The sequence below is a fragment of the Carassius gibelio genome, chromosome A2 (genome assembly GCF_023724105.1).
Source record: "Carassius gibelio isolate Cgi1373 ecotype wild population from Czech Republic chromosome A2, carGib1.2-hapl.c, whole genome shotgun sequence".
Classification (NCBI taxonomy): domain Eukaryota; kingdom Metazoa; phylum Chordata; class Actinopteri; order Cypriniformes; family Cyprinidae; genus Carassius; species Carassius gibelio.
The window spans coordinates 17211657-17237564 of NC_068372.1; the positions used below are offsets into that span (position 1 = coordinate 17211657).

A 25908-nucleotide genomic window follows, 5' to 3' on the forward strand; every position below is an offset into this window, starting at 1 on the left:
CAGTGAAAAGCATTTCTGAAGGATCACGTGACACTGAAGAGTACTGAACTGGGGTAAAGATGCTGAAAATTCAGCTTTGATCACAAAAATAAAATCACATTTGAAAATATAGTCAAATAGAAAACAGTTATTTAAAATTTTAAAAATATTACACAATATTACTGATTTTGCTGTATTTTGGATCAAATAAATGAACCCTTGGAATGAATCATGAATTACATTCTGCATGATAAAATATAACGATTTCACAGTGATCTTCTGTAATTTTTTTTTAGTTACTAACTTACATTACTGTAGTAAAACCATGTTTTACAACATTTTATACATGTGAGGACGAGCGGAGAGTATACCATCACATGATTAGCCTAAATGTTAATAAATTACGTGTATCAGCAATCATAAATCAAAGAAGAAATTTCTTAGAAATATATGTTATCTAGGTGACGAGGATCACTCGTTGCTTTGTGTAAGTTCCAGTACGAAACAGCGCGGGGCGCACCTGTTATGATTTTCAGATGGTAAAAACAAATTATATGTTGTTGTATTACTTATCAATATATTGTTTTTGGCTAGCAAATGTGAATTATTTTTTTTTTTTTTTTTTTTCATCATTAAAACGGCGACGGCGCCTGCCGCTGCAGGTAACAGGTGTCCTGACATTTTATCCTACCCTGTCAGATTTTCCTACACGGGTTTACTGCGCACACGCACATCAATATCGCGTCCTTTGTCTCATGCTAAACAACGATATTCAATGTATCTGCATTACTGTAAGGGTAGGTTTTGGGCTGGGGTAGGTGTAGACTTTAACAAAAACGCAATCTAATTGGTAGAAAATATTATGTATTGTTGGTTTCCTGTAACTGTATCCCTTTTAGCTACAACCGCGAATATAACACATAATTACTGTATTTGCAGTACTGTAAGGGTATGATAGGGTTGTGGTAGGTGTAGACGTTAATAAACCATAACTATACAGTAGAATTTTCGTTGTGGAATTGTACTACCCACTGTTTTGGTGGGAGGTAGGAAAATCTGACAGCGTAGGACAAATCGACAGAACACCGGCATCACATTACATTTTCATCTAACGTTACAGGTTACAAACTAGTTTTTGTAGCTATATAGACGGAGCGCTCAGTTTTTCCTGTGGTAAAATGCATTTGGCCAAAATAGCATTTTATAAAAGATGAAATGCAACTGTATGCACAGGCTATTTAAGTGTTTGCTATGACTAGATGGCAAATGCTAGCCCTCTCTCTCTCGCCCACATGTCTCAGTCAGTGAGTCCGTCAGACATCAAATTAATAAAATATGAGCCTTTATAGACATAGTGTTTAGTAGTACTTATTCAAACAACAAGATATGTATTTACCCTTCGCAAAACTTTGTTCAGCTCAGCTGTTGTCTACTGTGCGGCTGCTGTGGAACTTCAGTTGATTCTATGAATATAGAGGGGGCGGAGTTATCAGCTTACTGACAGCTTGAGGATCGAATAAGATTTACACAAGCTCGTTTTAAGAACTTTCATTTGCTAAATATTTGTAAAACAGACAGACATAAAGGGTGACCAATAGCATTAATAAAAAAAAAATTAAAAAAAAAAAAAAAAAGGGCACTTCGGAGTGTAAGGGCAAAAAGGGCATGTGCTCTGCACAGGTTGAGCCCTACCTGTGCACGTGCCTGATGCTGAGGAGAACTCAAGCGGCACAGCACCTTCTCTCCTCCCTCAGTTGCGCGCACGGCACCTCCTCGCCTTCAACACTTGGAGAAGACGGAATGGTTGCACTACTTGCATTGTAACTGAGGCTGCATCCGTGTGCGCGTAAAACCATTAAGGACAAGAACAACTGGACAAGAACAGAGCGATGCCATCTTGTGACGGAACCTCAATCCAGTTGCGAAAGGAGCAGGATGAATTTAGTGCTCTCCAGATTCTTGGCATACCTTCACGTCGGGCTCCAGGTCGCTCTCCAGATGTTTATTTACCCTTGTCATCTGCATCCCCAGCCCTGTCACATCCTGGCACGCATTGGACACACAGTGCGCTTGGGTGCGCTTCTGCCGACCCGCCAGCAATCCAGGATACAAGGCGCCCTCAACCGCGCCCTGGTTCACCTCCGGCAAAGTGGGAACAACTTCTTGCCGTACAACCTGAGCTTGGAAGTATTGTCCCGAGAGCCGCTCAATGGAGACCCGGAGTCCATGTTCAGGTGCGTGTGTCAGGATATCGTTGTTCAGGGAGTCTCGGCTGTGCTTGCGTTCCCTCAGAGCCACGAGGAGCTCATACAAGTGGAGTTCATGTCCTCGTTTTTGGAAATACCTTTCATCAGCATCATTGAAGAGGGCGAACCTCTTAAGACACAGGTGAGAAGCAAACTCGTTTTATTTACTTTTAAAGCGCTCCTTACAATTTAAGGAAGATATGGTCAAACTGTACCAGCGTCGGTCTTGTTTCTTTTTGGTCTCGATGTACATTTTCCTTATACTGGTTGTTTCTTGTTACATCGTTTATACGTGTACTGGCCGCTACATCTGTCGCTCTTGTTATTGAGGCATAATCAACATAAAGCGAGTGAAAACCGGGACGTGTTTTGTTACAGTTTTTTTCCCCACTTTAATACAATGTTCCCAAATTAGTCTTAAACATATAAAGTGGTTAGAAACCTACAATTTCCCCTTAAAACTGTAAATTAATGTCATGTACATGGAGTGATGTAGCCACCACCAATCTAAAACATGGACTAGTTTTGTGCATGCATTCTAATTTTTTCAAATGTAAACTAATTGATTATTTTTATGTCTACTTCCACAGTCAACTCTCATGCCTATTTCCTTTTTAAACATTCTGATTTAAAATGGTGAACATAAAAAGCAAACAGAATATGAAAAAATACATAAAATGCATAAAACAAAGGTCAACACTCAACAGCTCTAAAATATAAAACAGTATGCGTGTTAGTCACTCTGATAGCTGTGGCAAATGTGTATATTGTGTCATTTTGTGCAGTGTTTGTGGAAGTAACTGAAGATGAAAGAGAACAAGAGAACCTGCTGACAGACACCAGATGATACCAGTTCTGTCATTTATAAAACTATAGGCCAGACATGAAATTATTAGCTAGATTCTACACAGTTTTGCAATTTCTGATGCCTCCTCGGGAGGCTGGTTGGCAGAAACCTAATAGTATTCAAATGGTTCCATCTGTTCCCAAGCAGATTTTATATATTGAGTGGAACATATAGAGAGACCTAGGGCTGTGGCAAGTATTTCGGGTGTTCTGCCCGGGGGCCGGACACATAGGTCCTGATGTATTCCAGTGGAACAATCCTAACACTGTTTAGGGCTCAGGTTTGAGGCGCGCTGGGTCTCGTTAGTATTCGAAGCAGCAAACAGAGAGGATGCCAGTCGCACCAGTTGTTTCTGTCTCCAGCAGTGTAGCCAGTTGCAGCAGTTTCTCCTGGCAGGGAAACCTCAAAAGATTTTCCTCCCGTCAAACTCTGCCAGCATATGGACACAAAGGAACAAAGGCACCCCTGATTTTACATAAAGAGCCGTGAGCAGCAGGTCAGCAGAGAGACCCATCTTTTAAGATGCTCATTCATAACAGTGTGATTTATCCTACATCTTATAACATGTCAGTCAAAGGCTTTTGTGTCTTATACATTTATGGCCTGGTTGCTTGTTAAATCTGCTCCATAAATAGTGTTATTCTTAGCCAGGGCGAAAACATAACCAAGGACATTTCTGTGATTAATAAAAATTATTAGCAAAATGTTTGTGATTGCTTCGTTTTGACAGCCCTCAGGAAGTGTGAAATCATTAGTGCCCATCTTTTTCCTGACAGAGCGAGGCTTGGCTCATGCCATCACAGTGGAGTCGTTAACTTTCCAAATTACTTTAACAAATTAAAAGATATATTTAACGCTATAAATTTCTCTGGGCAGCAAGACAAGGATGTTCATATATTATAGGACACAACCCCAGGATATTATGCTGTCTGAATGCTTTTCAAAAGCAATATTCTCTATCCTTGGTGAATAACGTCTCCTTTTGGCTCTCTGCACAGATGAAATAGCCATCCACTGGTGTCTTTTGCCGAGCACTTGCCTGAAATTGCAATTTGAGTGATTCCGATGAAATATTTTTTTTCTTTTCCATGACTATAATTTGCCCCAGAGCCAATCAAACACAGGGTAGATTACCATATTTTTAGTGCGCCTTAATTTTGTTTGCTGACCAAATATGCCGGGCCTGTTTCGTTCAGGGAAATTCTTCTGCTCATCTATGCTTGACTGCTCATTAACTTGTCTCCCTTCCGTAGCAAATATTCCCAACCACAAAAGGAAGATTAGCACATGCGAAACTCATTTTGTCCCTTTGAATGAAATCACATTCTAATCCAAAGGCCTTTCTCAATTATCCCCCATTGTTAGCTCACCAGTGGACAACCACTGGAAGGTTATTAAGCTTAATGAATCCTTAATTCAGGAGGGCTGTAGAGACTCTCCAAATGTTTATTTTCAGTTAAACTCCAGTTTGTAACATTTAGAGCGGACAGAGAATGATCAAATGTACACAAATTGAAGACATTCATTTGTGAAAAGCTACCGTTATCTTGTAGATGCCCCCTCATTTTGTTATAGGGAGACAGTTTACAGTTGCAGTCTTGCCATAATCATGGAAAGGTGTAAACTTTGGAAAATTTAAACCAGTGAGCAGTGGTTAAGTTGTGTGTTTCACTCTGATAATGAAAATAGTTTCAAACGAAGCCACAGCAGAATCTACTGTTGTGCGCCTCGGAGCAACATATATAGTGCATAAAGTGCTTTATACAATACAGATTGTTTCAAAGGGGTTAATATTAATAAACAGGGAAATATCAGTGTTAATGTTGTTAAATTAATCAGTTATAAAATGAATTCAGTTTCATATGTAAAGCAGCTCTACTACTGAATGAATCAGTGTTGTAAACTAATTACTTGACTGAACAATTCAATGATTTACTGATAAAGACAGTGAGTGCATCCAAATTTGCATACCTCCCTATTATAAGGAGGTGAAAAACAGCGTGTGAACAGTAGTAGCCTATGTCCAAATTCACTGTATTCATAAAACAGTAGGCAAAAAATATACGGATACCTTATTTTTTTCTGGCATGATTCTAAAGTTTGTATCTAATGGTGATTCAATGATTCACTGAATCACTCATAAAGTCAGTCACTTGTTGCCACCTACTGACATACCATCGCAACCTGCAGCAAGATTTGCTGAAAAAATCTTCACCATCAACAGAGCCTGTCTGGAAAGCCCAAACACAGACAAATTAAGTGATACAAATGGTGAAAGTCTCAGAATGTATTTTTGCATTTAAAACGTGTATGCAAAAAGTGTAAATGTATTTTTTTCAGTTGAACTTCTTTTAACTTTACATAGGAAAAACATTGCAGTAGAATAATAGTGTAAATGGACCCTAAGTCAAAGATATACAGTATATGCAACAGTAGATACATTATCAGAACTCACACTGTAAAATGGAGTGCCATCATATTGTATTGAAATTGAATTTTACGGAAAATGAGCACAAAACCTTCTTGACTGTAATTTACATATGACTGTTCTTTACATATGCAGTGTAGTGTGTAAAATGCATAGCTGAAGTAAACCACACATTACCCATTTCTGTGTACTGCAGAAAATAAATATTTTTAAAAGCAGCTGGTGAGCAAGCACTTATTAGTCATAGGGGTGGTCTACACTCCTGTTGATACAATGCCATGCACACATGCATGCAAGTCACCACCTATTCCCAGCCGGCACAATGCTGATCATTGGAGCATTGCTGCTGTGGTTGTCTGCAGCCTGGATCGCTCCATTATGGAGGCCGAGGGTGTAAATGACGTGAGAAATACCTGGCGGAGATGGTCTGTAATCTCCCACATGTGCAGGGTTGAGATAAGCACAGATGGGCCACTGAGGTTTGTGACAGTAAGGATGCGGGAAGAGCGTGGTGCATCAGCCAGGTGAGGAAGAATGCTGCAAGCTGTGCTTACGGGGCCGAGATGGCTCAGTGTTGCCAGGCTTAACATTACAGCACCCCAGCACATTCATACGATTTAATACACAGCCGCGTATGTGGTTTAATACTGTCTGGATTTTGGGTTAATGCCCATATACTATAAGCCGAGAATGCTCTGACCCATCAAAACTAATTGAGCAAGTAAGCTGAGGGATGTTTTTTGGAGTCTCTGTGCTGGTGTATGTTAAAAAAAAAAACACAAAAAAACCCCACAAAATGTTCTCTATTTTGATGCTGTTGCAAGGATATGAGAGTTTAATTGAATCTAAAAGTCTATTTCCAATAAGTGGTACGACTGCGCCCTGAGGTACTTATGACTCTTCCCCGACCTTATACCTTATTTCCGCTCTAACATGTGTGTCTTTGAAAATTCAACCCTCTTTCTGCCTGAGGTGTGCTTTGAAATGGTGCCTGATCTCTCAATATAAGGTGATCGAGTTTTCACTCTGCTTCTGAATACAGTGCCTCGCTGAACGAATCTCACTGGCGTTCACATCTCATGACAGAAATGATTCATTGTCTTTATTTTGGCTGTTGGCAGCATTATAGGGAGCACAGCGCTGACCAAGCTGCACTCATGCCAACGATGCCTCTCCAGAGTGGCTAATTCTTGTTTTGTCCTAGAATGAATATTAGTTAGCTGTTTATTGTGCTTGTCATAGTGCATTTCACTGCTCATAGCAAAATAATGAACAGTCTGTTGATTTTTATCAGTTAGATCATCTAACTGACATTTAAAATAAATGTTTCCTTTGAAGGATCCACTCAGCTTGGCTATGGCTTAGGTCTGTATCTCAATCTGCAATCTTACAGCCTCTCGGATTTCTTTGATGGAGAAAGCACACACAGAGAGAAACAGCAGCGTCCATTCGTTTTGGCATGGGAACCTGATAACGGCATCTATTCTGAATGGGGGAGGGATTTGCATAAGCGGGTATTACAGTTTAGCACTATGGGTACTTTTGATGCAAAGTTCCCTTCTGTGTGTCAAAGTCTCTCTGTAAGTCATTTTCCATCTCTTCTCCCTCTACATTTTATTTCCATTAGTTTTGTCTTATCTCTTTCACCCAACTCTCTCTTGAGTATGTTTCAATTATCTTCCACTTTTTTGAAGGGATAGAAAAAAAAGACTTGGGCTGGATAACAAGAAGATGTGACAACCGTTTCCATCATGCATGAGGCACACAAACGCAGCTCTGCTATCATGCTTATTAATAACTGCGCATGCACTTCTGATCAGAGAAAAGACTCCCTCCCATCCGCACAAAAATGCCTCTGCCTCAGTTAAGCTGTAAGTGAGGGATTTTCACTTTCCTTATTTAACTCGCATCGATTCATAAAAATACACTCCTGCACTAAAAGGAATATTAAGGGTATACAGAACAAGTTAAGTTCATTTGACAACATTTGTGGCATGATGTCATCCATGTTTTTTTGAGGCTTTACTATCCTTACAATCCTTTTATAAAATAAATGTACAATATTTGCATATTTACATATTTTATAATGTTTATCTATGCTGTTAAGACTTATTTAAAACCAGTTAAGTGACAAAAACAAATCTTTTTCTAAAACCAAATTCGTGATAACAAACATATTGGTTAAATCTTTTGGCTACAATGGACCTTTTTCACAATTCTGGGGTTCTCAAATGTGGAAATCATCATTGTAGGTGAATGGAAACTATACAACAAAAATAATGTTTTGCAATTCCCATGTGCTGCAATAGCAAAAGAAAAAATCCATAATCTCTATGATCTTACAAAAGAGTAATAGATATAGAGAGACTGACTATGTTGATCATACGAGAGAAATATGTCAATTTGCTTTCACTTCCTCAGCCGTAGTTTTAGAAACACAGCGGTTCGTTTTCTGTAATTTAATGCCACAGTAATTTATGGATATGTAAATTCCTCTCTGTAACCCAGATTTTAGTTTTTGATACAATTATTTTTAAGGCAACCTAATTGTTAATCAACATTATAGTACAAGTGCTAGTGATTGAGTTTAACGTGTTGCACTGGGAATATTCTTTCAACAGCACTTTTAGTTATGAGTAGTTGCATGATTTTTGCATTGTTTTTAATGCTAGTTGAGAAAGGAGAAATTAACAGTTTTGTTCTGAAGCAGCATCATTTTCACCTACAGATTCATTAATATCTGCCCTCTTTTAGATAACAAAAAAATAATAATTTCCTAGTCTTGTAATGTGTCTGAAGCTCGGTCAACCTCAAGCTTTTAATGTTTTTGCAGTTACAGTGCAATATGGAGCTTGTCTCCATAGATAATCTCAGTGTTAACTGGGGATACGCAGGGACAGCCACATGGAAGTGTTTATTCAGCTCTGCCAGACTCACTTACTGTTGGCTCCATGTTGCTGATGATTGCAGGCATTGTGCTGAATTACCTTTTGTGCCTCTCTGAACCTTCTTGCAAGGTTGTCCAGCGCCCTAAATGCACATTGCTTGGTTATCAGAATTCTTGTTAACTTTCATCTTTTTTTTTCCGTTTACCGTTTGCCATTTCAAGGGAATCTGAAAACATGACCTGCATTGCCTTGACATTCCCAACATTATTTTTCCACCATATACAACACAGAGAACTAAAGGGAGCAGACGTCAACTGCCCGCATTTATTTACAGTTTCACCTTTAAAACCACTGGCATTATGAAACACTAGAACATTGGCCATCATTAATAATGAATCACGCACTCATCATGAGTTTATGAGGATTTCACAAGTTCACACTTACATATAAATAGATGGAGTATCAATGTATACCACATTTTTCGGACTATAAGTCGCACCTGAGTTTAAGTTGCATCAGTCCAAAAATACGTCATGATGAGGAAAAAAAGACATATAAATCGCACTGGACTATAAGTCGCATTTATTTAGAACCAAGAGGAAACATTACCGTCTACAGTTTTCAAATTTCATAATCTCTTCGAATTGAAATTGTCAATAATTGTTCTAATGGTGTTAATGTTGAAAGCTGTTCTGTGAAAGAGTTGGTTGGTTGGTCATCTTGCTTCTGACTTGTGGCACTAGAACTGATTTATGACCTCCGGTTGCCTTCCTGAGGAATTTGGCTCATGTTTCAAACACAGTCCCGAACGACCCTTTATTTTTTTTATTCGGGTCAGATCTGCTACAACATAAATGTATTTCGATATGCTACATCAGACAGTCAGTCATCGTCCTGCATCGTGTTCGTCAGCAATGGCATTCAGTGTGAAACAAGATGACAAACACACCTGGCATTAACTTTAACACATTATATTCCCCGGAATGAATCACACAAATTACACATAAAATCAACAGCCCCAATTCGAATAAATAGCAGCTTTTAAATTTGGAAGTAAAAAATCATATCTGTGGGTTCTAGGTATAAATAAGATGGAAAGCCCATTGAACTTTAAGAGAGTCTCATGGAATGAACATACTTCTGTCCAGAAGACTTACAAAGATAACTCTAGCTCTGCTGCTATCTGCCTTCAGTCCCAAATGATACACCTTATCCAGAATCTCAGAGCAATCTATCCATCGAATCCTTTTTTGCAGAATTTTAGATCATCTTTACATTCATATGTCCTGTTCCAGAGTTATATACTCTTCCCAAAGCCATCAACCAGAGGCCTTCATTTCGCTTCAGCCTGATAAATTTCAACCCACCAACAGACTCTGTTTTTTGGCATCCCGACCTCCTGTGAGGATTTAGGCCTGTCGTGTTCAGACATCGATTTCAAAATGTTATTCTTTCTGAGCAGAAACCATGTAAATGTCAACCAGAACTTGAAAAGGGATGACTGATCCAAGCATGAAATCATCATTATCTGCTAAGCACACACCAATAGTCTTTGGATTAAGGAAATTCAGTGATGACAGGGAGAGGTGCTACGGCTCTTCTCCAAAACTGAGGAATTGGAACATGAGCTTAAAAGCAGCTGTCCTAAAGCTGTGGTTTTAAATTGAAAGTCACTCATAGAAGGAACAATATTTTGTTAATTCCTCTCATTTTATCACAGGCCATCATCATAATTGGCTTTGCAACCATTAGCAATAATAAAGTCAGTTTATATCTTTTATATCACAGTTTATTATACTGTTCCATCAACTGTAGCAACATTTCAGGATTAAAAGGGTTAATTAAATCATACATTTATCCTCAAGTTAATTAAAATTTTATCAATTATTAATGGATAATTATTCATGTCATTAATCCTGGAACACATTACGCGTCATGCATCATATATTAGGATCTTTTCTGAAGCCCACCATGGAGCAGGCCTACCGCCGGCCTTGCTTTGAATCAGATAACATGTTTCAGTGAAGATATTTTTGCATAAAGCCTGAAAAGATTACTCTTTACTTGTGATGTCCTTTGCACATTTCAAATGCTATCAGTCAACATTCTGAGAGCAGCTTTGCATATGAAGCGTCTCAATGAGGCTGGGCCGAGCGGGCTGCATATGCCAGGCTACAGAGAGAGGATTTCAGTGCACTTCAGGATGACTGTGGATGGCAGCTCTCACTGCCTAGTGCTTTGCTTGCTAATTGAGCGAGATGCAGTGCACGACTCATGGAAGCAATGCTAATGAACGTCTTAGCGATCTGAAATTTTAACACGGCTCTGTACATTTATGTTCATCACAGTTTAAAGGATTTTTGAACACTGTTCCATAGAGTGTGAGAATTCAGGATTCAGAGCATGTTGGTTTGAAAAAAATTCTTTATGTGTAGATTTACTGTATCTGAGGAACTTCTTTTGGTCCATGGGATGGCAGATAATCTGTGTCCATTTTATATCTGCTGAAAAGATCTCCTCTGGCCATCAGAACACTATTAGCATTCAAACTTGTTACAATTAAACAGAAAAGTTAACGTTAACCTTTTCTTATCAGGCTGACTCAACAAAAGTCAATTAAGTAGGCACTTTTCGGATAAGCAGCAGGAACATATAATTAGATTTTCATTATACTTTTATTTTGTCTTTAGATAATTATTTAGATAACTTTCCCAAAGGTATCTTTATGATATTAAATTCCTTTTTGCCAGTGTTCTGTTATATTGAATGTTAGCTTTTAGTGTCATTACATAATTAAGATAAGAACTAAAAATGTCAAATATATTTTGTAAGTGGGGATAAAATATTTCCTACCCCAATTCAATTTGCAGACACAACAAAAGTAGTTCAAAAATGTGTACCCAACGTGTCAGTTTCTGATTCAGCCAATGAGAAGAGGTTGGGGCGGGGCTACCTGTTTGGCCAAACAATGGAAGATGGGTGCAGGGCAGTTGAGTTGGTTATTTTTATATTGTCTTTACTGTTTGGTGCATGGAGGCAGACTAAATACAACTTTAAAGCCTGTAACCAAACCTTGTGAGGATGACCCAAGACCTTTGAGAGATACTGAGAGCACAATCCTTCTTTGTCAACATTATGGCCTTAAGCACAGCTGTAAATAATAACTCCTCAAGGACTGTCTTTGCAATTAACTTTAACTTTTCTTTGCACGAAAAGCCCCTGCAAAAGTTTATTTTAAAGGCATTTCAAAGTTCACTGTTGGAATATCTGAAATAGCGTATCTAATTCCCAAGCAGGCAGCCATGCTTATTTTGTCAGCCTTTGTAGCAGTTTCCATTTAAAGAAAAAGTAATAGATGAAGCTTTATGATAGTAATCTATTTCTTGAGTAATACATCAAACTAATGTCCAAAGAACTGGTTGAACGTAATGTTTTGCTCTCTGACAACTTTAGCACCTTCACAGAGGACTCATTTCTCTGGCGTGCGCTGCTAGATTTTTAAGATTCTGTTCTGGTGAATTTGGACAGGATCATTTGGTAAATCACCTCATTCATAAACTCACATTTCCCCAAATGGCTTTCATTTTCAAATATTACTTTATCGCCCAGTGGGAGTGCACTATTCACCAGGCCTAATGTGAGTGATCGCTCCTATTATAAAGTGTAAAAAAAAAAAAAAAAAAAAAAACATTTTGATTTCAAAGCCTCATTACAGTGCTGTTTTCTATGCTATGGAGAAATTTATGGGCTTTCCTTTCACTCACGGAATGGGACATTTTCGCAGTGTCATATTAGGGTCACTGTGGAGCAAACAAGATTTGGAAATGTTATCAAGACTAATAACAGGTCATAGTCTAGGCAGCTAACATTTAATAACACAGAAATGCCATTATACTTCAGATGCAAACTGGGCGCAGCAGTGCACACACGACAGAGATTTAGTGATATTCACACACACACACACACACAAAAGTTTTTTACCAGCAGCAGTAAAAAACAAAACAAGACACGGAAACACTTTCTGCCCTTGGAGAGGAAACCAATCACAGTTTGGGGCAAAATGCTCACACTCGCAGCTGCTAAAAGAGCTGAGCTTTGGGTTTCTTGGCCTTAGTTTCCTTTTCATCATCACACCATAAAGTTTTGATTCCTGTACCACATACTGTATGCACAGTTCATAAAATAAATAAATAAATAAAAAAAATTAAGTGCAGTTTTAGTCACAGCCTTTTGACACATAGCATTTGGCTGCAATCTGATCTCAGTGTAATTGATTATCCCTAATCATACCAGATCCATAAAGCAATTGATTAACCTTACAATGCAAAATTATTACAACCCAGAGCTAAATAAATAAATAATAATTCATATTTCTTTACCATAAAATTTGTAATAATTCTGAATCATTTTTTTGTCTTCTAATAACAGATTTACAAAATCTAAAAACAAAATACAATACGTTATATAATTTTGCATAATATTATTTAATAATCCTATTATAATATATAAAATAAGACATTTTCTTAGTAGAGCCGAATGGATATTCTCAAATTAATGCCCAGCGAAGGGAGACATTGTATTGATGCTTTGTGCTTCACCACTTAAGTAAGTCTTCATGTGAAATTGCATTCCTTCAAAGTAGGCACTTTGTAATAAGTACTTCCTTCAAGAATGTTAAAAATGTGTGTTCTACATAAATGTGTGTAGCATGTATGGTAATCCAAATGTAGTACATTTATCTTGATGTTATTGTTATGTGACTTACAGTATCAGTTTTGTCGCCTCACTGCTGTTTACAAATACTCTCCTGTGGCCTTATGGGACAGTAAAGTGCCGTCAGATGCAGACTTTAGTATAAGGTCATCAAGGTACTTTTTGCTTACTTTTTTTTTATGAATATTTAGAATGAATATAAGAGAGTTATACATAATCATGGGTAAGGGCCAAACATCATGCATGGTGACTTGGATATTGCATCATATTTTGATGGGTAGTTTTCTTTTTTTTTTTTTCATGTTTTTAATTATCACAGCAGATCAGAAGTGTAAAACAAGACATGATGCACTTTGATGATAATGCAGTGATTATGAAGAGCTGCCGTCTCTCTGCATATCTGATGCTGGAGTGAGCTTCGGGGGTGCAGTTTGATACTTGGGATGTCACACATTTGCTAAGACACTCTTATGCCTAATGATGTGTCTAACTAAACACAGTGGGGACGCCACTCAGTATGGCAGACTGTGCAAGTAGTTAAGCATCGCTTTCAAGCCACATGAACAATTTATGAAGCATGATAGCTACTCTTGACATCAAATATATAAGCTGCTAATTATGCTAAATACTTTTTTTGATATACTAATTTGCATAAATATTGTAGATACATGAGCATAAATCACTCCTCAGGTCATAATACCCAAAACTATTTATATGTATAATAATATATTGCATAAATCACTTCTTCATCCCACATGATCCTCTTCAAATGTCAATCAGAGGCCTAAAGAGAGCCTCATTTTCATTTGTAATTAAACATTTGTTTTTTGCAAGCCTGTGTAAGTATTTCAAAATTATTCACGTTGGCAAATCTCTACCGGTTCCCACATTGGTCTTTCTTAATTAAGTAACTGTCACTCTTAACAGAGGAGAAGCAGTATTGATGTATCTTTCCCTCACATTTCTCTCTGCCATCATATTTCTTTCCTCAAAACACTGTAAGGCAGAATTTTACATCTAGATAAGCAGTTTTCTTTACATCATAAAAGCACTTTGGCACAACATTGTGTAACTAAAAAGATGAAAAATTGCCAAAAGTTTAATTATTGAGGTCAACAAGGTTTAGATTTCATTTTATTTGACTTTTTCTTACTGCAGATTTTAGCATGGTTTTAGCAGTGGTCTTTAAATGCATCTTTATTAAAGCACTGCATCAAAACACTGCTTCTATTAACCTGGCCACCTATAAATGTCAATGTCAATTACTATCAGGCTTCAGATTGCATGATTTGACCAATGTTCCATTATCTAGCAGACTCCCAAGGTCGCTGTTTTTGTGTTGACTGTGATGTTTTTGTGGAATTAAAGGTTAGAGATATTTAGACAATTTTTTTGTTGTTGAATATCTGACCTTGTAAGTACCATTTAACATTGGGCTGTGCAAGTGCCTGCTGTTTGTTAAATGTTTGTCTGTGTATATGCAGAGAGAAATTTTAGGCGGTTGCATCATGTTTTGCACCACAAATGTTGTGTTTTTGATGTGGCATGTCAAGTTAAAAATAGTTTTGCTTTTAGAAACACGTCTTGACACCTGAGTTCTGTTTCATTGTGTTAAGCTCCCTCAGGCTTTTTCTGAAAACAAGACCCAAGGGCTCGAGATTTGGCTGGCTAGCATAGCCCCGTTAGCCGCTATTGCTACAGTAGTTGTCATAGACCATCTGGTTCTTTAAAACATCTTTTACCATTAATAGCCATTCGAAATTAGCCTTTAAATCTGAAGAAATAGTACATTTCATAATAAGAAAACGAATTGCTGAAGGTATAAAACAGACCATAATTTCAAAGTTACGTACCTCAAACTCTTCAACTATCAGAGCACAAATCATTGGGTTTTGCTAGAATTTTGCCATCTGTTTCAGAAAGATTATTTAGCAATAATCCAATTTAGTAAATATTCCAATAGTAATTAGTAATAGTAATTTCCAATTTCTCTGCTCAATAATAGGTTGTTTATGGATCAGCTGCTGTCGCTTTTTGAGTGTTGAGATTCAGCACGTCCGTTCTCCACACCTGCACGATAATTTGATGGCCAAACTACTGTTTGTATTAGTCTGCAAAACCTGCATGTTGCTGTGTTAGATATTAATGAAGTGTAACTCTACAGCATTTGGACCATTTATGAGATGTCGGGTAAAAAAACAGCACCCATTTATTTCCCCCTGGTGTTAAGACAGATTGTGATAATTGCCCGCAAGGTGTGGGAAAAGTTGGGAATGGAAATAGACATTTCCTGCTAAACTTCCAAGATGGAGCGAACAAATCAAACAGCTCATGTTGCCCAGATGCTGTCAGCTTGTGGATCCATTTAGACGTGAGAAGGGTAAAGTCCTACTGGGTGCCGGTATTGTTTGGAGGAGCAGCTGTTTTCAGATCGATTGAGCAATGAGAGGCCTCAAGGCCGAAAGTTTGCCTTCACACAGAAGGTGTTTGTTTGTTTGGTTGTTTGCTATTCACCTGGCATCACCTGGATTTACTGGTAAATAAAAGATAAGCCTGCCCCGTTCTCTCTTCTTATCTCAGCTCCCATATGTACACAGCACATCCCTGGGACCCCCTTGGTCCATTTCTATTTTTTTGAAGCCTTATTCTTTTATTTCAGCAGAGCAGAACTTAGAGACCAAATGAATGGTGTGTTTTAATCTTCATCTTTTAAATGTATCCGGTTTGGCAGTGGCACCGCATGGAGTCGTCAGTGTGTGTGCTAATTCATGTGCTTTAAGTATCAGTGAAAGTCACAGGGACGCGTGTCAGAGCCACTGGTGGTAATGTTATTCTAGTCACACAGGTTTTAACTTTGCATGGGGACTCCTCTTCAGTGCAGCAGCCCCGTGCTGTTCACTCGCAGCACCCCACTATAGGTTCAAACAGTCGCTATCCCCCTCAGAACACCCAAGCATCCGATTTTTCACTCTCACAGCGCATTCATGCACGCCTCTCTGTCAGTCCACATCAAAAACAGCAGTGTCTGTGTAAAGATGGCCAGGAGCTATTTCAGATGAGAGCTGACGGCTCTTCCTCACTGTTTTAGTGTCGGGTTTTTATTCAAGTGATTCAAATGTTTCCGAGATTGCATCAAAACAAGAGTTGTGTTCAGTGTTCTTGAGTATGAGGTCATCAAAAGTTCAGAGCGAGTAATATATTCCTCTATTTGCCTGTAAGGCAGCTTTGGAAGATGTAAGTCACGGGAGACACTCTCCCAAGACTTCCCACTTACTTATTCAAACGTATAGTCATTAGGGAATACAATATGCATTTGCAGAAGATATCTGTATTTTATCGTAAGGGTTTGTTTTTTTTATTTTGACGAGTCAATGTAAAGACTTGTAGATTGTGATTTGCAGTGTAAAGTGCATGTGTGTCTAAGCTACAGGTTTGGTGCACTTTTGTTATTTATTTATTTTTTACTTTAAATAATTGTATTTGCAGTTCAGAATGCTCTGGGCTTGTTTGTAGGGCTGCATTTTTTGGCCAAAATGTTTTATTCACAATAACAATAATAATGTTGTTGTTGTTTATTTCTTATTAAAATTACTAAATTAATATATTAAACAAAATGAGAAATGTTACTATTGTAAGATTCCTCTATAAAATAAAATATTACAAATATTATAATAAAAATATTTTACAGTCCAACTTTATTACAGTTAACTTACGATTTAAAATATTTATGGCTCTTAAATTTATTTACAAACCATTGATTAAGAAGACTCTAAAGAAGGGGTGCAAAACTAATTTCCTGGATGGCCACAGCCCTGCAGAGTTTAGTTCCAATCCTGCTCCAACACACAGATGTAGTTTTCAAATAAGCCTGATTAACTGCATGAGGGGTGTTTATAGGGTTGAAGTAAAACTCTGAAGGGCTGTGGTCTTAGCTCCACCCCTTCAGGATGTGAGGGAAGGACACAAGGAAAAGATGTGAGGTTGGAGGAATTGAATCAAGTGAAATGATATATCTTCACTCCCTTTAGTGTCACTTCAAACCATCCAGCTGTGCTAAAAGCATCTTCCCTTATGTTGTTAAAGTTTGTTATTTAAGACATTCATAAAAAATATTAATAAAGCAAGATGACCTGTTTGAAATATATGACATGTATGGTTTATCTGAACTGCAAAGGTAAAACATAAATTAAAATGATTACAACAGATGTGAGAATTTATAAGTGTGTTGAGAAGCACGCCAGGAATTTAGCAAACCTGCCTTAAAGCTTCTCTTTTGTTAAAAACAGCTGGTTTATAAGCACTTCTCATTGCAAGTGTAGAAAGATGGTTGGCACATGTTGCATCCATAAGTGCACATTGTATTCTACCGAAACTCTGAGTTCATATGGAGCAGCATTTCCCGTGAACCGAGCAGCTCTGAAACACTGAAAACACTGGATCATGAGCCGCTCGTGTGTAACAAAACAGAGTGCTGTGCTTTAGACTGGAACACCGTCTGCATATGTTTGTTTAATTAAATTTCACTTTTTCCGATTTGATAATAGCCATGTCCCGGTTTTGGTTTTATTCCGTTTAATCGTGCAGTCCTAAACCTAACTGTATATGTTTTTTTTTTTGCTTTCAGAACCGCTTCCATTTACAGATGATGACACGTACGCCCCCTTCAGGACTCTCGGAGCTGCTGTTGGCAGTGTTGCTAAAGGGAGGCTGGCAGGGCGGAGCGGCCATTCTTTGTCCGGGAGGTGGGAAAACGGGAATGCTGGAAGAGCTTAAACAGTGGGGCCATCTGGGCTTGAATGGAGCCCACTGGCACCTATGGGAGACCCTCAACCTGTCCAGACTGGAGGAAAACTTGAGTGAGGACAAGGTGATGAAGCTCCTCTCACAACTCCTCAGCAGGACTCCTTCTGCTCCGGCGTCTTCTGTGGTGCTTTTCGGCTCCGACCCTGAATGTACAGCCAGAGTGCTGCACAGCGCCCACCAGTTGAGCATTACGTTGCCACACATGCACTGGATCATGGGATATCCACTTAGTCTGGATTCTCTACACTCCATTGGCTCTCCCCCGGGTCTTCTGGCTTATGGGGAAGTGAATCGCAAGCCTCTGAACTTCTACATTAGAGATACCCTGCAGCTCATTGGCAGGGCTGTATATGCTGCGACCATGGTGAGACCAGACCTGGCTCTGATTCAGAACATGGTGAACTGCTTCGACAAGCCCAATAAACATGAGTTGCCCTCCTCTGGACAATACCTTGCCAGGTAAGCTTACAAGTATGACAGTTTAAAGCTAAGTAGCTTATTACAATGCTATTATTTAACTACATTTTATAACAGTGCCGCAATTTACAAACAGAGTACAATTTCAAGTAACAAGCCATTTTAGTTATAATGAGACATAAACAACAGTGATGTAGCGTTTATCAATGCTACATCAATTTTGTTTATGTCACATTATAACTAATAAGCTACATTGTGAACAGATACCCGTCAAGGTACCTTGGTTCACATTTCTGATTAGTGTGCAATTTTCATGTGACACATGTGCGGGTTATATGATCCCATGACCTTCAAGCCCAGTTATTCACAATAAAGCCAGAGACTGTGGCAGAATAGGACATTAGCGAAGAAAATAACTATGCATGGTTTATTCATTAAAGTTTATGCCACTTTAAGAGTCAAATGTCATAGTTTACAGAAATATGTGCAGTCTACGCAGACTTAAAATGAAAGCACACATACTGCACAGGTACCCCACATTTATCATGTTTCATATTTCTGATTAGTGTGATATTTTTTGACAAGCGTGTGGCTTATGAGAACCCATTGCATTCTAGCCCAGTTATTCACAATAAAGCTGCCGATTGTATCAGAATAGGACATTAGCGAATACAATATCTATGTATGGTTTATTTATTAAAGTTTATGCCACTTTAAGAGCCTAATGTCATAGTTTACAGAAATATGTGCAGTCAAAGCAGACTGAAAATGAAAGCACACATATTGCACAGGTAACACCCATTTATCATGTTTCATATTTCTGATTAGTGTGAAATTTGACAAGCTTGTGGCTTGTGTGAATCCACTGTATTCAAGCCCAGTTATTTACAATAAAGCTGGAGACTGTATCATAGGACATTAGCGAAAGAAACATCTATGCATGCACTCTAAAAAACGCTGGGTTGTTTTTTCAACCCAACTGCTGGGTTGAGGCCGTTGGATAGGACTTTGGGATGTTTTAACCCAAGTTTGGGTTGAAAATAACTATCTTTTTTAACCCAGCGGGGGTGGGTGAGGACGCGGACGTGAAGGAGAGCACGCACGTCACGTCAAAATCGTACGTCTCTCCAGTGCGAGCAGCCGCCATTTTCTCAGCGTGATAGAAGCGAGAAGCGAGTGAAAGACTATGGTAAGTAACGTTAAATATTCAAAATGTAAAGTTATCTTTTATTGTTTACCCGGTTGTATGAAAGGCGGAAGGTTTTATGAAAGGCGGAAACAAAGGAGCTTAACGTTATATCTAACGTTATATAAAAAAAACGGACGCGGTTTTCGCCTCGGACACGGAGGTCTTAACTGCCTCATGTAACGTTACTGAACGGAGGATGTACTTTTAATATAACGTCTGTGAATGTATTTTGTCATATTTACATAAGATTTTACATTATCTGTTCTCTTTGAGGCGTTAACAGACGGTTATGGTCACGGTTACGCTCATGTGAATTTGTCTTTTTTTTCGCGGTTAAACTGAATGTATGTTTGTCTCCTAAAGGAAACGGCATTGTGTAGTAAAGACTAGCATAATTATTTTGAGGCTGTTGAAGTGGTAACTGTTAAAAGTATGTTTTACATGTAATGTTTCAGACTTGTCCAGCTCCTGTCTTCATTGTCCTCGCGCTGAGAGTTAAAGACACAGAAGCTGTTTGTGTGAGGAGTCACAGACCTGTGTGAGGAGGAGGAGGAGGAGGTGTTCTTCTGAAGAGGGGGACAGACGGTTTAAGGAGAGTAAACTTCAGAATAACATCAAGTTATCTTTATTTTGACTAAGACTAAAATAATGTGTGTGTTTTTTTTTAGATGTTGAAATCCAGAGACAAGATAACTTCATTCTTTTGAGACTGATGTAAGTTAAATTATTATTACTTTTTTTTTTTTTTTAGAAAATTTATGTTTCTGTTGTGTCCTGCCTGTTAACTTCACATTTTGATGCAAAAACAGTGTGATTTTATATATGTATGTATGTATATGTTAATATTTTATTGAAACCATTGATGCCCCTCTTTGCAGAACTCAAACTAACTGGAGTTAAGGACACACAAGTCTGCTTGTGTGAGGAGGAGGTTTTCTCAGCTTCTTCTGAAGAGAGGGAAAGATCGTTTAAACTTCATAATTTCATGTTATCAGTTGTTGTTTTTTTACTAAGAGTAAAATAATGTTTGTTTTTTGTTTTTGTAGATGTTAAAAGCAAGAGACATGGGAGATCATCATTCCCTTGAGATTTTATGTAAGTTATTTTTAGAAAATAAATTTTTCTGTTGTCTCCTGCCAGTTTACTTCACATTTTGATGCAACAACAGTGTGATTATGTGCTCATTTCATTAAGACCATTGATGTCTGTGTTTTTTATTGCAGAAATCAAACCAACTTTGGAGTTGTCTGATTTGGAGAGTCATTATTCTTGGTCTGTGCTCTTAGAGGTAAAGTTCACACAAAAAATCATTTACTTGCCCTCAAGTCATTCCAAACCTATAAGACTTTTGTCTGTCTTTACAACATAAATTAATATATTTTTAGTTTTCTCATAATATTTGTTAATCCATTTATAGTTTAGATAATCAGTATTTTCATGCTTCATAAATATAGAGTTATTGTAGAAGTAAATTCTGATATTTATATATGAATACATCTTAAATTATATGATAGCAAACATGTATGTTCAAAATAAAATATTGGTCTCCCAGACCAGCAATGGAGGACACAAAAAGAGAATATTAAATATATTCATATGTTTTCCAAAAAATGAACAGAGTTTGTATGAGTCTGGAAAAACATGGGGAGAGTAAATTATCAACATTTTAATTATTTGGTGAACTAACGGTTTGAAGAGCAGCCCTCCATGTACGTGAATATTGTGAGGTATGTGAATGTCATGTCTGTTTTAATGTTTCAGTAAAGAAGCTTTCTGAAAGCGATATTTATTCAAACAATATCGCATGTCCTCACACTAGTGCTGCCATTATAGACTTCATGAGAGCTGTGGTGGACTGAGACATTAAACAACCGCACAAAGTGTTGAAACTTTAAAACCGATTATTTACCTATCCTTACGGATGTGAATACACCTCTACCTGAAAATCGATAGTTTAATTAAATGTTTAATTTTTTCAAATGTGTTTCTCTTAGGCCACTGATGAAGAGCAGGCGGTGACTGGGATCAATGCTGGTCAGAGAGGAGAATCTTCTTTCCCCTAAACTGATGCAGCGGTGGTTTTAAAGGAGGACGCTGCCCTGGATGATGTAGAAGATGTCACATGCTGTGCTGATGGGGTTTCTTCATGATTACATCAGTCATGCTAAAGAGATCATGAAAATTGACTGTGATGCATGATCTGTATTCATGGACAATGAAACAAACTGTAAGTGTATAATTTGTTAAAAAAAAAAAGTTAAATGCTTTTTCTGTGTTGTTTAGTAGAAAAGTTTACACTCTGTCATTCATACACCTGCTCACATTCTTTCACACACACACACACACACACACACACATGCGTCTGTTAAATGTTATAATATCAAAGTTAATGTTGTGATTTATTTGTGTACTGTCATGCCAGAATAGTAGGAAAAAAACCAAACTAATTGTAAATTTATTGTATGTGTTTTCGTATATTTTTATACAATATATACAATTGAACAAAGTCCAATTTGATCTTAAGTTATATTCATCAAATGTTCAATGCTTTGTTTATGAACTCTGTAGCTGTTAATGCCATCCTTTTCTGCATTTCTTCTAACATGTTACTTTTTGACTTTTCTCTTGTTTTTAATAAATATTTTCCTTTTGGTAATTATTATTTGTGTGTAAAAGTGATATTTAAAATGAATAACATTTGTAGGTTTAATGCCTAGCTCAATTTGGGTTAATTTTAACGTAGAAATGCATTGTTTCCCCACATGGCTGCACTCTGCGAGTTTATTTTCTGCCAGCAGGAGGCGCTAAGAGCGGGAGAGGTAGGTTTCTCCGGTAACGGCTGCAGAGCGGTACTGAGCTCACAAACGCTGCCTTATCAAGCACATGCGAAATGATATCGAACATTTTCTAAATACAGTAGTTTTCCTTCTGAAATACAGTGATAAAAAAAACACCCGCTCTGTTTTTTTAAACCCTGCAATATAGTCATTTTAAACCATAAAAAAGGCAACCCAGCAGGCTGGGTCAAATATGATAACCCAACTGGTTGGGTTAAAACAACCCAGCGCTGGGTTCGTCCCTTTTTGACCCAGCGCTGGGTTGTCAAAATAACCCAAATTGGGTTGTTTTCAACCCAGCAGTTTTTAGAGTGTGGTCTTATTTATTTAAATGTCTTAGAGAGTCAAATGCCATAGTGTGTGCAGCCTATTCATATTGAAAATTAAAGCACACATTTTTCACTCCATTTACCATCTTTCACATTGCTGATTAATGTGGAATTTGCATGTGATGTGTGGCTTATGGATCCCTGGCCTTCAAACACAATTAAATACAGGGCATCTGGAAATGTAAAATGTATGTGTCTCAAAGAGTCAAATATCATAGGTCACACTATTGTGTACACAGCCAAAATTAAAGCACTGTCATGATACATCAATTTAAGGATGCAGTGAGCAGACATATAATGCAGACATTTTTTGCTGCAAAATGTCACTGCTAATGGTTTGCATTTAATAAAGAGCTCTTTTTTTATTTATAACTGTTATGTGAAACCCAGTATAAAGGTTTTTAATTTCATACAATCTTCTAAAGATTCTTCTTTCACTTTCACTTTATCGATTTTGATATACAGTATATAATTAGATTTTTTTTAAACAGTAAATTATTCAAACAGTAAATTATTCAAATGATTTTCAGTGTTTTTTTTAGTTGTATTCTTATTAACTATTTATTAAGTGTTGATTTATTGTAGCTTAACTGCTGTAGATTATTCGTATCTTGTTGCTTATTCAGCTACAGTTTGAAATTAACTTTACCAACACTGTCAATATTTAAAAAATGTTATGTTATCTTGTAATCAAGAATTTTGTCATCTGATCACGTAGTGCAGTCATTTCAAGCTTTAAATTCACTTTTAGTCATTAGTGTTTGCAGAAATATTAAGCATGCTTTACATTAAGGGAATTATAAGGTAGTAAATACTCTCCAAGGACACTCTAATGGCTATATTAGTATTCCGGCTAAGTTATAGGAATATTTTGTCTCGGCCACAGTATGGCCTCATATCTTAAAGTTATCTTCCTGATGGTGCCAGCGGAGACTTTAAAATGCAATTAACTGACTCAGGGGTGATTTCCATACATTTATACCACCTTAATCATCACCATATCCTTGTGTGTATTTACATGAAATGTCAAGTTATCCGTTACACGATGCATTCAAATCAATGTGGAAGCCATTTGTGTCACTTCTGCGTCCTCTTCACTGACTGACCTCCATAAACAAGACTGAAACCTTTCTGCATTCAGGTCGCCAGGCTCTTTCTTCATCTTCAATGCCAGTGTCCGGGTCATTGTCAAGAGCTCACAGCACCTGCTGTCCACTGCCTCTCAGCTTGATGCATTGTGTTTGTGAAAGAGGCTGAGAGGCTGGTCTATTAGTATCACAGAATACAGAGATAGTTGTGTAGATCCTGAGGGACTAAATATTTACAATTTCTCATTCAGGATAAAAATACAGAAGGAATTATTATTATTATTATTATTATTATTATTATTATTATTATTAAATTGATTTGGATATATATTGATGTTTGGAAGTTAGTACTAAGAATTAGAGTTTTGATGGTCCACCTCAAAAAGTTTTCTTGGATTGTGATCAAGTCCCTCTGCAATCTATTGGAGAACTCTTATCACTGAGGGCTGGAAGAAGCCTTACCTATCTGCTTACTTCCACAAACTATACTTTTTTTTTTATTGGTAAAAAAGAGCAAAGCACTTTCAGATGTAAGATTAAAGTGCCACTGTTATATGAGTCTTGCTCAGATAAGTAAACTAGAAAAAAAAAAGTGTGACAGTGGACCCCTGAGATTTTCCACTGGATTGAGAGCAGTGATATAATCTTTAATATTCACCACAGAGCGTGAGACCCCCCCCCCCCCCAACCCCATATTAACAAATGTATTTGCTCTGAGAAATGAGAAGCACTTGAGTAATAGGTCTAAACACATTCCATGTGAGAGTCTGAAAACAACACAACACACACTGATTGTTGTTCCTCTGCTGTGCTAATGCTTTCTGAACATTTAATAATAGTCAAACAGAAAGAAATCTCAGTAGGGAAATCAGCTTTGTTGCAATTGCTAACACATTATCTCCTGTCTTTTAACTTCTGCCTTCACACCAGATCAAGTGTTCTCAACGGGTCAAACTCAGGGCTATCAGGAGGAATTAATGATCCAGGCAATCAATTTTTTCTGCTTTCATTTTCTCTGTTCTGCTCTGTTTTAATGGAAGTGTGCGGTTATGGTCACACAGAGTGCGTATCATTTACGGCCTCATTTAGCCACACATCACAAGCCCTCTTTCACTTGGGATTTTCACCTTCCCTCTGTGACCCAGACATTGCCCAGCAGCCCTTTGACTACTTTACATCCCAAACTGATTTATTGACAAAAATCGATCATTGAACTAATTCATGACATATATTCTGCCATAAAATCAGTGTGGTTAGGCTGTGTAAGAAATCACAGTTATTAGTTCTATGCAGAACAGCACAAGAGTATAATATCCAGAGTAGCATAGAGGGTTATTAACCTATAAACCATGCTCTGTTTATTTATTTGTTTAGTTTGTTTACTACTCTCTGATGGATGTTAACAGAACTGATATGGTGGCAGCTCATCAGTTAAACACTAGGGCTGTCAAAGGTCATATATTGGTTCAAGGGATTTAGTGTGATTCAGGTTACTTGGGTCACAATCCTTCTCTTCTGTCCATATGCCTTTGAAGAAAGCCTTGAACTTCAGTGTGATCTATATTTCCTTCTGTTCTTATTCTTTTCTCCTGCTGTGAATATACACATAGCTGGCGCTCTTGAATAAGAAATTATTATTTAAATCTTGGCAGACACACCGTGCACTAAATTTTTATTTCTGAGGGCACTGGGACAAATGGTGGCACTTCTTTCTACGACAGTGAGACAAGATCGTCTAGAGGTGTAATTTTCATTTAATATGCAAGGGGACCTATATCTTTTTTTATTTTTTTAAGCAAGAATGAAGCAAGATCCTTCTTTATTGATGACCATATTGTTGCTTCATGGATTTAGCGTTCTACATATTCTGTCACTCATACAGTGAGGGATTTAAAACATCAGTTACACCAAAATGGTAAACTGCACCTGACGTCTGCATTTGTAAACACGTATTGTGAATCAGAGGCTGTTTTCTGTGTTCATTGAACAAACATGTGCTTCTTCTGCTGCTCTGCGATTGACAGAGCAAATAACATTTTCACACAAGGCTGGAATTTTTAACCCTTTGCTGATCTTGTTTTGATAAATGTAATTTATTTATTTATTTTTGTAAATTCTTAGTTTTAAGATCAAAGCTCTGCTAT

General features: G+C 37.6%; 1 protein-coding gene and 1 long non-coding RNA gene across 2 annotated transcripts in view; both read left to right on the forward strand.

The window, feature by feature from the left end:
• The first annotated feature begins 1690 nt into the window (after positions 1 to 1690).
• Positions 1691 to 25908, forward strand: part of LOC128029051 (glutamate receptor ionotropic, NMDA 3B-like) — a 38199-nt gene continuing 13981 nt past the window's right edge. Inside the window, exons 1-2 of the mRNA XM_052616526.1 lie at positions 1691 to 2367; positions 17726 to 18363. Coding sequence (XP_052472486.1) covers positions 1915 to 2367; positions 17726 to 18363 — 1091 coding nt within the window. The 5' untranslated portion in view covers positions 1691 to 1914. The remainder of the gene's footprint in view (positions 2368 to 17725; positions 18364 to 25908) is intronic.
• Positions 19264 to 22513, forward strand: LOC128029061 (uncharacterized). The gene is made up of 5 exons (XR_008187296.1): positions 19264 to 19510; positions 19966 to 20224; positions 20389 to 20605; positions 20734 to 20798; positions 21505 to 22513. It is a non-coding gene; the product is annotated as an uncharacterized LOC128029061 (long non-coding RNA).